Source organism: Sinocyclocheilus rhinocerous, unplaced genomic scaffold, assembly GCF_001515625.1.
Source record: "Sinocyclocheilus rhinocerous isolate Xijiao unplaced genomic scaffold, SAMN03320098_v1.1 scaffold1405, whole genome shotgun sequence".
Classification (NCBI taxonomy): Eukaryota; Metazoa; Chordata; class Actinopteri; order Cypriniformes; family Cyprinidae; genus Sinocyclocheilus; species Sinocyclocheilus rhinocerous.
In genome coordinates this window covers 1,321,011-1,333,247 of record NW_015645543.1, presented here as the reverse complement: position 1 = coordinate 1,333,247, position 12,237 = coordinate 1,321,011, and the positions used below count along the sequence as shown (strand labels likewise).

The following is a 12,237-nucleotide window of genomic DNA, read 5'->3' as shown; positions in this document are numbered from 1 at the left end:
CTTTGTTTCTTCTCGATAGGTAACATTGGTTTTGCTTTGTTTCACAGAACTAATATATGCTGGCTTTTGCTTGAAAATGGTCATGTGTCATGTTCGCTTGTTTGTTCATCTGCAATCGTATTGTCGTTCCCTTCAGCGATGATAAAGACACATTCATTACCACACCCTATAAGCCTGGAGCATCTACACCTCCTCCACTGTTTGTTTCAAGCGTCAGCTCCCAAAGTGATAATAAAAAGATACGTTTAATACAGCAGAAAATAATACAGCAGATTCCGCCATAATCGTTGCATGGGTTGCGTACGTATCTGTGGGGCGGAGCTATCAAAATAGGGGCCGAGACCCTTTTGGGGTAGGGGCGTGTTTGTTTTGGTGATTTGAAATATCAACATTGGCTACCAGAAATCACTTACCCCACCTTTAAAGAATGTTTTCTAACCCTTATTCAGAAGTTTATGCAGTTAACAGGGATCTCCTCTCCACTGTTGCCAAGTCTGCGGTTTTCCAGCAGAATTGAGCTATGCTTTATCACTGTTGCCACGGGTTGTTTTTCATGTCCGCGGGTTGAAGTGACCCCAATAACGTGATATGTAGCCCCTAAAATGCTATTTTTACCAGGGGAACCCCGCCAAAAAACATGTATTTTACCCCCCGGAAAAGCTAGTTTTGAGTAGCAATTGGGCGGGTTTTGTTGTGAAAACCTGGCAACCCTGCTCTTCTCAATTCACTACTCTGTCTACGTTGCTTAGCCACAAATATGCCGGTTTTTAAAAAATGTATACCGTGTGCGTAATTCAAACCGGTATACTGTTTGAACCGGTATATCACCCAGCACTAAATATATCAAATAGCTTTAACATTTTTAGCAGCTGTTTTTGTACAAAACTGGCCCTAATTATTCAGGGAATTTTGACTCCCCTAAAAATTAAACTTCTGTCATCATTTACTCACCCTCATGTCTTTCCAAACATGTGAGTTTCTTTTTTCTGTGGAAAAATAAAGAAGATATTTTAAAGAATTTTGGTAACTAAACAGTTTCAGTTTTCATTGACTTCCACTGTATTTTTTGTTTATACTATGCAAGTCAATGGGAAACAAAACTGTTTAGTTACCAACATTCATCATATATCTTCTGTGTTCCACAGAACTCTCTTACAGGTTTGGAATGATATGAGGTTCAGTAAAAGATGACAGATCCCTTAACGAAAGTGCACTAAACGTTCAGACAACCTAAAACTAGTCATATATGTAACTCTTCAGGGCTGCAGTATCAGCAAGAAAATGTTTTGATAAGACAGGATTTAGGCAGCTAACAACACTGATTCCTGCATTCCCTGGTCCACTGCAACTCCTGGTCCACTCTTGAGATGACAAACCTTGATGAAGTTGTTCAGGTGGCCAAGTTTGCGCATATTCGAGACTCCTTGCTGTTTGGCCACATTCTGGAGGATCTCTCGCATGTTCTCAGAGGGGTCTGGAAGAAAAAATGATTGAAGAGGTGTGAAGTCATCAGAGAAACAGGGATGGGAAAACAAAGATATAATGTTCTCCCAGTAACAGCGTGACATAAGTAACTGAACCATTTCCATTACTGTTGTGCTACAACCACAAAAAGCAGAGAAGTGCTTTATTGGATGAAATCAAGCACAGATCAGTTAAATTAGTTTTTGCTAGACACAGTGGGACTTCCTGACATCATCTCACTTAACAAATTACTTAAGTAAATAAAATATAATAATTGTAGGAAAGTGGTATTTGCTCCTCTCATAAAGTAGTACAATAAAATGAACATTAGTGCTTAGTATTGTGCAAAACCAGCTAGCATAAAATACAGACACTCAAAGATACTACAAACACAGCACTCTTTATGACATATTTCCCCCAGCAGTCACACAGGATACATGTTCAGTCATCTGTGCCAAAACAAAACAAAATCCACAAATATTCCACAGACTTTCATATGGGACCAAAAACAGTGAAGCTCAGGTCTTGTCTAAATACAGGTAGTCTGCCATTCAAAGGTATGGGGTCAATAAGATGTTTTTTTTTCTTTTCTTTTTTTAAATTGTGACACTGAAAACTGTAGAAATGACTGCTGAAAATTCAAAATTCAGCTGTGCCATCTCAGGAATAAAATACTTTTTAAAATATATTAAAACAGAAAAGGTTATTTTAAATTGTAATAACATTTCACAATATTAGTGTTTTGTTGTATTTTGTATCACAGTGTTACTTTTTTCTTTCTTTTTTTTTTTTATTGACCCTAAACTTTTTAATGGTGCGTCTTAGCAGGAATTCATGACTGGAATACAAGTACTGGATTAATACTATCTGAGCTCAGGAAACCAAGGGCAACCTTTTCTGACTCAAGTTACAAGATCTAGCCAGTTTAACACTAACAACTTCATCCAGAAAAGGCCATCCACACAGAGGTCATACAGGAAAAACAGCCTCAAGGTTAACCTATAAGCAATGACAGCACACAATCATGACCCTGCAACAGCTAATGAGCTACAAACAGATCAGCAAAGAATATGCAAGTAAAACCCTTTTTATGATCACAAGTGTTAAGAACCCCCTGAATTCACACTTGTTTGTCAAGGAATTTGTGTTCAGCCCACAAGACAGGCAACTTTAACAGCAACCTTATTACTAAATGAAAATTCTGGTCTTGTGCACAGAACAAAAATAAATCAAAATCAGTATGTACACAATGAATTGTGGCATTTTCAGTTAATTTTCAGTTGTTTGTTGAGCTGTACGGTGATCGTGATCTATATAGTGTCAATCACACGGATGTTTGACAGACCAAAAACTTAACAGGATGATTAATCTCACTGCTGAATGAAAAGCAATGAGTCTAATCATGCTTTCTATAACAGCAGATACATCAAAAATAATTCAATAGCATTACTACAATAAATGGTAAATCTTGACAATGAACTCAACTAAAGCCTCTTTAGTTAGCTAACAAGTTAATGCATTAACTATACATTTAGCAATATCTGTGTTATAAGCAATACATGTTACAGTGTTTATTCATCTTTGTCATTTAATAAAAATAGGCTATAACTGCATTATAAAATACAAAAATTCAACATTAATAGATAGCTTTTAAAAATAAAGTATTAGCAAAAGTTAAAATTAACATTAACTAATAATAATAAATGCTTCAATAGTTTTTTTTCTCATTGCTAGTCATGTTAACTAATGTTACCAAATGAAGTCTTATCCAATTAAAAAAAAAAAAAGAATTAATTTATAAGTATAACTGCATTAAATTGAACGTCAGCTGACATATTATTTATTGAAACAAAAAGAAAAATAAAATAGTACTACAAAAAGAAAAAAAAAGTTACTTTTGCATGATTTCTTGCTGCAGCAGACTGTTGTTTTGGTCCCTAACGTTACACCCTTTGGACCCTACAGTCCTGCAATGCTGGACTGAAGAGATACATATTTCCCATTACATAATACTAAAAAGCATTCGACACCTTTAACATCATATGTTTTTCTCTGTTTTTAAGTATTGTATACTTACATACAAGAGCATATTATGTGTACGGATCTATATGTTGCATGTTGCCTTAGTTTAAGGCTGTGTCACAAAACCAAGTGCAGCAAGCATTTTGTGGCATCATAGGTGGGTTTGGCACCCGCGAGGCTGACATTCCAAACAAGCCTACGATGCCCAGAAATGCTGTCTAGGTAGGGAGTTCACTTGGTTCATCTGACTTACCTCTTGTGAGATCGAGAGGTACATTTTCCTCCCCACTGTCATTCCGACCTGTATATGTAAGATAAAATAAGACATTGAGAAAGGCACGCTTGGGGCAGGTGTAGCTGATGAAGACTGCATCGTATTATCCTGACGGATCTGTTAATCAGCCGAGCAGAGTAAACTTAATCTCACCTCGCATCCGTACACTTCGGATAGGACGGCCTCGGATGCTGACCGCCATCTTTAGCAGCAAGACACACGTTCACAACACCGGAAACCTCGAGGAATATCGCGAGAACCGGGCTTTTGAGCAGACTGTTGTCTGCACTTCTACATGTTCGTCTGACTGGATCATAAATAAAACTGCAAAGTAATAAATTATTTAATTCCTTTTTTATACACAATGCATAAAGCAATTATGATACTAATGGAAAATTAATTAAAAAGTGCCAACCAATGCAAATGAGCTATAAGAGGTGTGATTTGGATATAGCTACCTTTGATGTTTTTCAATAGTTTTTTTTGTCTTCTGTATAAATGGCCCCTTAGGTTTAGCTGTACATTAACCTATCCAGGGACACTATTAACATTAGTGAAACACTTATATAATAATGTTAATATAATATATAATTTTATATGCCAAAATTAATGTATTGTCCTTATAAATAAAAAATGAATGAATGAAATGTTTCACATTTTATTTTTTATTTTGTACTTATACAGCATAAGGTATCTGTCTAGAGGGTAAATATATATAAATGTACAATAAGTATACACAGCATGATATATACAAAATGTACATATAGTTCCCTTTCATGGGAACTTCGAACTGCGTCCTCTAGGGGTCGCTATGGGGAACGCCTCGTCGTGACCCGTGTCTGAAGCATACATTGAAAAAACACCAACTTGTTGGCCGGCGACAGCCATGACGTCAGCGCTTATTTATACTATAGTCGCACCGGTAGTGACGTCATGGCTGTTGCCGGCCAACAAGTTGGTGTTTTTTCAATGTATGCTTCAGACACGGGGCACGACGAGGCGTTCCCCATAGCGACCCCTAGAGGACGCAGTGTCTCGTTCCCTACTCAGGGAACCATGGTTACATAAGTAACCTGAGACGTTTCTTTTGTACTTTTGATGGTATCCCTATAGAATGCTCCACTTAGAAATCTCCTTTAAATGTATACACTTTAAACTTATCCAGGAAATCATTATTAAACTGTGTTTTCTGTAATAATTATCATGAAACCAAATTGCATTTATTTTCACATTGTACATTCAGTTTTTTTTATTGTGGTGTGAGATACAGAAATGTATCAATGAAAATATTCAGTTCAAGACCTCTCTCACTCTCTCAAAATATATTTTTGGCTTCATTGATTATTATGAAGAAGATGAAAAATGCTTTTATTTATTGAATTTACTTATATTTTTGACCAAATCATTTCACATTCAAACTCGGTTTTATGATTTGAATGTATGCTGACTAAATTAAGCCAGAGACAATAGTAGAGACTCTTAAAATCAGAAAGCTAAATCCTTTAAAAGTCTGTGAGCTTCAGAAAGTATTTATTTGATTTTTTCAAAACTTATCGTACCCATATTCAGATTTTTTATTACACCCTTGCCACTTTTAATTATTCATTTTTGTAGGCTACTTATTTTCAATTTATTCTGACTTTCCTGTCTTGTTATAGTATGCATAATTGTGTAATGTTCAATATTTGCAGCTGAACGAAAGTGCATGTATAATGTTAATGTTTATTCCATTAAAAAGGTGATTTCTCTAATCCTGGGTCTTGTACTGTTAATTATAACTGTAGTATAATATTTCTATAGGAACTGTGATTACACTAGAAAGTTCACGGGCTATATGCTTATAATAATTCTGCTTAAAGTCCGTGTTTATGGACGTTAAATGCACACACAAACACTACGATCACGTACAGGCATCATGTGTAATAGCACCTCATCTCCAATGGGTGTCAGTGTTGTCTCCTATTTCTCTGGCTGCAACAGAGTAAGAAGAAGTGTCACGTTGCGGCGAAAACATGTAGCGCTGATCCAGCTGCAGTCAAGTAGGTACATTTTATGAAATTACAATTTATTACACTTTAATGATGTTGGTTAGTGGATATTATGGTTGTATAGCTAGCCGCTAGTGTTAATATTTCTTACTAACTATAAAGGTGCTGTTGAGAAAGCGCAGAATGAGATTCTTTTTAATTAAGAGTAATTGAGTGGTAAATGATAAGAATGTTTTCGCAGTCACTTTCAACGTATCTGTTCTACTGCAAGGTAACATATGTAAATACTATTATAGGAAAGATATTCATTATTAATTTAGCTGGTTTAGATGTACAATTGTGTCATTATTTGTTTGTCTACAGAATAAGTGAGTGAAGGAAAAATGGGGCGCTCATCCAAAGACAAACGCGATATATACTACAGGCTGGCGAAGGAGGAGGGCTGGAGAGCGAGAAGTGCCTTCAAACTCCTGCAGCTGGATGAGGAGTTCAACCTTTTTAAAGGTAAGAGCTTCAATCTGCATAGGATAGTGGATGAGTCATCATAGGATATGTCTCGAAAGCTTGTGAACTGCCTACATAGACAACATCAAAGCAGGCTTTTATGTTCAAATGACTGTTGTTCATGTCCTACCTACATACAGGTGTTAGTCGTGCTGTGGATCTGTGTGCGGCACCTGGCAGCTGGAGTCAAGTTCTGAGCCGCAAACTCCGGTTGGTTAAATGCAAATGCACAATGCACTTGATCTGTACTGCATGATAAAGTGTAAACCGCACATACAGATACTGTTCAGTAAAGTGTTTTTATTGTAATTGGCACTTAAGCTTTTTTTTTTTGTCCGATTTCAGTGGAAAAGACAAGAGTGAAGAGGTCAAGATTGTGGCAGTTGACCTTCAAGCAATGGCCCCTTTGCCAGGTGTCACACAAATTCAAGGAGACATCACCAAGGTGGAGCTTGCAAGACTTTTACACTTAAACATTTTTGCTTTTTTTTCAGCAAGTCATTATAGCATTTTAATCTATATGTTATTATAACATGAATCTATAAATTTCGAAAGCAAGACACTCCAGATGAATAGGGTAAAAAAAAAATTGACTAATAGATATCACCATATTTCCCCAGTTAAATGATTAGATTAAGAATTGCAAACATTATTACAAGTATAAAAAGTTTTTTAAATAGGCAAGTTATGCAATTAAATATGCACTAGTTTGCATACATTTCCAGAACAAAAATATGAACGTTGGATAAAGCCAGGTTCAAAAGTGTTTCATTTTAACATATTAGAGTCAAAGGTTTTTCACTGAGGGGATTTTCGATATCTCTTGTTATCACTCCAAAAATCAGAAAGTACTGTCAATAACCAGAAAAAAAAAATCACAATGCTTTTAGAAATAAGATGTTAGATTAAGGATATATAAACAAGCTCATCTGTAAAAACCTTCAGAATATAGATAGGAATAAAACTGCAAAGTCTGGTGTAAGTAATACTGAAGTGGAGATTTCTAGCTCAGTGCATGGGGAAAAAAAACTAATTTTGAAAAAGATCCATTAAAGATATGTATTGGAATTAAAATCCACAAACGCAAATAGAATAAGTGCAATAAAATAAACACTTAAATGTCTATTTTGGATGTTTACTTTCCACTAGTCTGAAACAAGACGATATTAAAAGCCGAACAGAGACCAAAATCTAAAAACTGACCAGTGCTTGATAAAACAATATTTAAGCCTGTGGTGTCTTGCCTTAAACATATTTTTATTTGTGTGACTATTGTCATTGCTTTTCATAGATTTCTACAGCGCAGGAGATTATTCGACATTTTGAAGGACAGTCAGCAGACTTGGTTGTGTGTGACGGCGCCCCTGATGGTGAGAAATAATAATAGTGTTTTATTGAACATGATGTTGCTTTCTAGTCTAGTTTAGCAAAATCTTGAATTGAAGGTTTTGTGTCCATTTCTCTATATAGTTACAGGTCTTCATGATGTAGATGAATACATTCAGGCACAGCTCCTTTTGGCGGTATGAATTCCTATTTTCCATAACTCTTATTTTGGTAACACCTTACAATAAGGTCCCATTAGTTAATGTTAGTAAATACATTAACTCACAATAAATAACATTGAGAAGTACATTTGTTACAGTAATTATTTATTTTTTTGTTTGTTTAGTTCGTTAATGTTAGTAATGAAAATATGTTTTTTTTTTATCATTAGTTCCTGGTAAGCTCAGATCTGTTAAATAATATTGTACAATGGGGCTGTTGAATGCTAGAATCTGATTGGCTGACGAACGTTCTAAGGTGTGTAATTATTTTCAGAGAAATGCATGGCTAAAATAGTTCCAGGCAGGTCTTGACCGCATTACATGTCCATATCACTTCGCCAAATGATTTCAGTTATTTCAAAGGTCCTTTCCTCAGCCTAAAACAGCAAAAGAACCAAAACCCACAACATTGACCAAGCAAATAAATATAGTAAACAATAAGATCAACTATTTCCATGTTTTTGCCGCAAAATTATGTTTTATTATGTACGGAAAGCACATATACTCGGTTTCTCCCACTCTCTCTCGCTTCCAAACGCACACATACAGTACAAACACACACTCGCACACACGGAAACATACGTGTGTAATGTTTAATGTGTTATTTATTATTATTAATGCTATTAGTAGTTTTAATAGCATTAATAACTAAATACTAGTTTCAGTAGTTTTTGGCTACCAAAATTGGTATAGAGGACTGTGAAATTTTATATTTTGTTTTTGATTTACCGTGTAACTGCTAGAATGCTTGTTGAAGGTTTTGCTTAAGGTTTTATGTTTTCATATTGACAGGCTCTCAATATCACCACACATGTTCTCAAACCAGGTGGCAACTTTGTTGCGAAAGTAAGCTGTCCCATTGTCATTCATACTTTTTATTACCTTGTCAAATCTATAAAATGTTTTATGTGAGAAATGTTTACTTCAGTCTCACCTGAACGTCAATGTCTTTCTTCTGTGTAGATCTTCAGGGGAAAAGATGTGACGCTGCTGTACTCCCAGCTCAAGATCTTCTTCAGCTCTGTAACCTGTGCCAAACCACGCAGCAGCCGCAACTCTAGCATAGGTGAGAGGAGAATTTCATATGAAGAGGGAATACAAACCTGTATTGGGAATATTGTACTTTTCCAAACATGAACCAGTGTGTGTTTTTGCCCTTCAGAGGCATTTGTGGTGTGTCAGAATTACTCTCCACCTGAAGGCTATGTCCCCAACATGTCCAACCCTTTACTGGATCACTCTTATGGTAACTTGTTCCATTACTCCAATATCAAAATAGTTCTTTCATATTTGATTGTGCTCATCTGTATATGCCATTTATTCTCATTTTATATTGTAAAAGTCTGTATATGCCCAGTCTTCCTCCTCACAATATGAATGCAAATTTGTCCCATCCAGATGTCGACTTCAACCAGCTAGAGGGGCCAAACCGAATAATAGTTCCTTTCCTTGCTTGTGGAGATCTTAGTGCCTTTGATTCAGACAGAACGTACCCGCTTCAGGTGCTAATGAGCTTCTTTCAAATCACACATACGTGTCTATGAATGAGTAGTCTGACCTAATGCATGGTTTGCTTTATTCTCAAACAGCTTGATTCTAGTAAAGAGTACCAGTATTTACCACCCACCCAACCTCCAATTCGGCCACCGTACCAGCAAGCCTGTCAGCTCCGCAAGAATAACTTGTTAGCCAAAGAGGACTCGCCTTCTGGCGCACTTGATGATTCCTTGTCTGCTTTAGATCTCAACAAAAGTCCAGACACGAACACGGTCACACCAGGAACCTCTGATTAATGGACATTACTGATTTGTACAGCTTCTGTTAAAATCGTTTCATTGTTTTATCATGATTGATCAACATTTATTTTTAGAGATACTCTCAGAAAAAATGTGACGTGTTACGTCTTTGTACCTTATTTTAAAGTCGTCCCTATTAAGGGTACTATTAAGAGTGACAAGCTTTCATACCTGTAAAGGTACAATTTCTGCACATTTTGTTGAAAGTGTTGGTTGATTATAATATAGTTGATCTTTTATGCATTTAATTGTTTCTATAACTTTTATTACACTCAGAATTAGCAAAGATTCTTCTCTGTGATTGGTCCTTTGTATGAATCACAGAAACTACCTGATTGAATTTGAACTTTTAAAGGCACAATATGTAAGATTTTTTTATTAAAATATCCAAAAACCACTAGAACAGTGTTATACATTTTGCTGACTTATGTACTTTATCCAAAATGTTTCGAAGAATGTTTAAATCCAGAGAAATAAGCTATTTTAACTAGTGACACGGACCGTGTCATTGTGTCGCCTGCTAATGACGTCATAACCCCTCGATTTCCGGTTTTGTTTTGTAGAAAACATGGAAACACCAAAGACGCTTTAATATGTTGTGTATTTTAATAGACTGGTGACGACCGCACAGAGTAGCATTTTAACAGAACTTTCACATGTATCTAGTATGATAAAACGGCACTGCTTTTTTTCCCACATACGCACGACTGGACTGATCGAAAGCGGTCGACTGTGGCATAATAAAAGCTCTGCTGCTTTCGAGCCGTGTGTCGCGCTCGTTCAGCGGCCTCATTTCGCTTCGACAGCTTTCAGCCTCACCCTGCTTCATTCGGTTAATAAATCATTAGCTCATCCATGAACATGATTTCTGCCTGAGTCCCGTCGGATTGCATCGGCTGTGGGGATGAAGACCACAACTCCCATGATTCCACACTCAGTCAAGGAGTCATCAAACTACGCCTTTATCTATTTGTTTATTTTGAATACGCGCCCTCCACCGGCGAAAATTACACATTGTGCCTTTAACTGCAGCTCTACATGTTAATAAAACGCACATAACCAAATTTACCATGATGCAGAGTTTTGTTGGTTTTATTTGTAGATGCAGGGATTCAAATTAAGTTTGAATCCTTTCTTGTATTTTTAATATCGTTTTGGCTTTCATGTACATTTTACCTTGTTTTACTCTGTTGCTATACTAATTTTGAGTTGTTATGACTCCAGAGTAACAAAGGTTCAAGTGTCTAGTTTCAAACAATACCAGATTTATAAATACAGACCATAGGGTTCAAGAGCTACAGACATTTTTATTTGGGTATGTCGTTTTTCAGAAAATGCTCAAAAACAGGGGCACACAGTAAGTGGTTAAAACAGGCCTGTGTATGAATACAGAATAAATATAGGCATATTTTAAAATCTCAGAGTCAGAATGACTTTGCTCAAAGACGAAGTGCAAAGGTTAAGTGCAGTTTGAAATATGTCGTCAAGCCTGCAAGTGAGAAGATCTGCCATCTGTTTCCTTTCATTCGCTTGCTCAATGGTCCATGCATATTCTGGACAGTTTCATAACTAGTATTTGTCACTGTCTAAGTATATAGCCTAACCCAACAGCATTCTATGTTTTCTCGTCTTCTGCTTGAGTCCACTGATGTGGTCTTTTCTAAATTATTCTTTAATGTAGTTATGAATAATTTACATACAAGTGGATTTGATGGTCATTGTCAGTCATGCAGAGAGAATCAGTCTTGCAGAGAACTCGCTTTCTCAGAGTTTGGCAGGAAAACAGAAACCTGTATGCAAAAATGGCAACCGTGCATCCGGTGTATTTTTTTTTTAAAACAATGACATTGTCATGCTAGATGTTGCATGAAGACCTGATAGTCCTAACCAGTGTTGCTGTATCAACTTGAGCACATGAAATTATGATCCAGCTGGGTATATTCTGTAAGTGCTACATTTTAATCGTCTATGTACAGAGTATTTGTTTGACTGATATGTGTTGGCTCACCCTTTACATTGCTTATTTTTCAGTGAGTCTTTTTACCAAATTAGCAAATGCAGGTATGTAGTTAATGTTTTGTTCATGAATTATGTATTTTTAGTAAATTGTTGGTTTTCATACTGAAATTATGTTTTTTATTAAGGATGATTCAGATTACATCATCTTTTGCTTTAACCCTCAGAAACCCACTGTAGCGAAATTAAAAAAAAAAAATTTAAACTGAGAACAGTTAAATCTCTATTTCCTCTAAACCTGTGTTGAAACTACAAGGGTTGGACAAAATAATGTAAACACCTGTAAATAGGCAATATTTATTTTCACAGTACTTGTGTTGTTTGGACAATTATTCTTAAGTGTTCCACGGTCCTTTTCATTCACTTTTGGTTTTCGGCCACTATTCTTCTTTGCAGATGAAATCTTGCCTTGCTTTGTGTATGCAGTCATAATCGTAAAATGTATTGTTCTTAAAACACTAAACTATTTGAGTATGCTAAACCCTGCTGAACACATCTTAAACTACACTGATTTAAAAACTATAAATAATGAGTGTTCACATTATTTTGTCCATCCCCTGTATATATATATATATACATATATATACATATATATATATATATATATATATATACATATACATATG

General features: G+C 35.9%; 3 protein-coding genes across 5 annotated transcripts in view; 2 read left to right on the top strand and 1 right to left on the bottom strand.

The window, feature by feature from the left end:
* Positions 1–3,993, bottom strand: part of LOC107706421 (rapamycin-insensitive companion of mTOR-like) — a 6,967-nt gene extending 2,974 nt beyond the window's left edge. The window contains exons 1-3 of the mRNA XM_016510135.1: positions 3,914–3,993; positions 3,740–3,787; positions 1,377–1,474 (exon numbers count right to left, since the gene is read on the bottom strand). Of these exons, the coding sequence (XP_016365621.1) occupies positions 1,377–1,474; positions 3,740–3,787; positions 3,914–3,962 (195 nt within the window). The 5' untranslated portion in view covers positions 3,963–3,993. The remainder of the gene's footprint in view (positions 1–1,376; positions 1,475–3,739; positions 3,788–3,913) is intronic.
* Positions 3,994–5,722: 1,729 nt separating this feature from the next.
* ftsj1 (FtsJ RNA 2'-O-methyltransferase 1) lies at positions 5,723–10,063 on the top strand. Of its 3 annotated transcripts, none has more exons than XM_016510159.1 (11): positions 5,723–5,799; positions 6,112–6,252; positions 6,393–6,462; positions 6,598–6,697; positions 7,544–7,622; positions 7,723–7,775; positions 8,592–8,645; positions 8,763–8,865; positions 8,962–9,045; positions 9,198–9,301; positions 9,389–10,063. In XM_016510159.1, the coding sequence occupies exons 2-11, from the start codon at positions 6,132–6,134 to the stop codon at positions 9,590–9,592; spliced, it is 972 nt and encodes a 323-aa protein (XP_016365645.1). In that variant the 5' UTR covers positions 5,723–5,799; positions 6,112–6,131; the 3' UTR covers positions 9,593–10,063. The 3 variants fall into 3 exon arrangements, with proteins under 3 accessions (XP_016365645.1, XP_016365646.1, XP_016365647.1); XM_016510160.1 differs by having other exon boundaries at positions 5,723–5,803; XM_016510161.1 differs by lacking the exon at positions 5,723–5,799 and adding an exon at positions 5,860–6,012 and having other exon boundaries at positions 6,108–6,252.
* A 936-nt stretch (positions 10,064–10,999) lies between these two features.
* Positions 11,000–12,237, top strand: part of LOC107706450 (uncharacterized) — a 6,546-nt gene continuing 5,308 nt past the window's right edge. Inside the window, exon 1 of the mRNA XM_016510158.1 lies at positions 11,000–11,656. Within this exon, the coding sequence (XP_016365644.1) occupies positions 11,518–11,656 (139 nt within the window). The 5' untranslated portion in view covers positions 11,000–11,517. The remainder of the gene's footprint in view (positions 11,657–12,237) is intronic.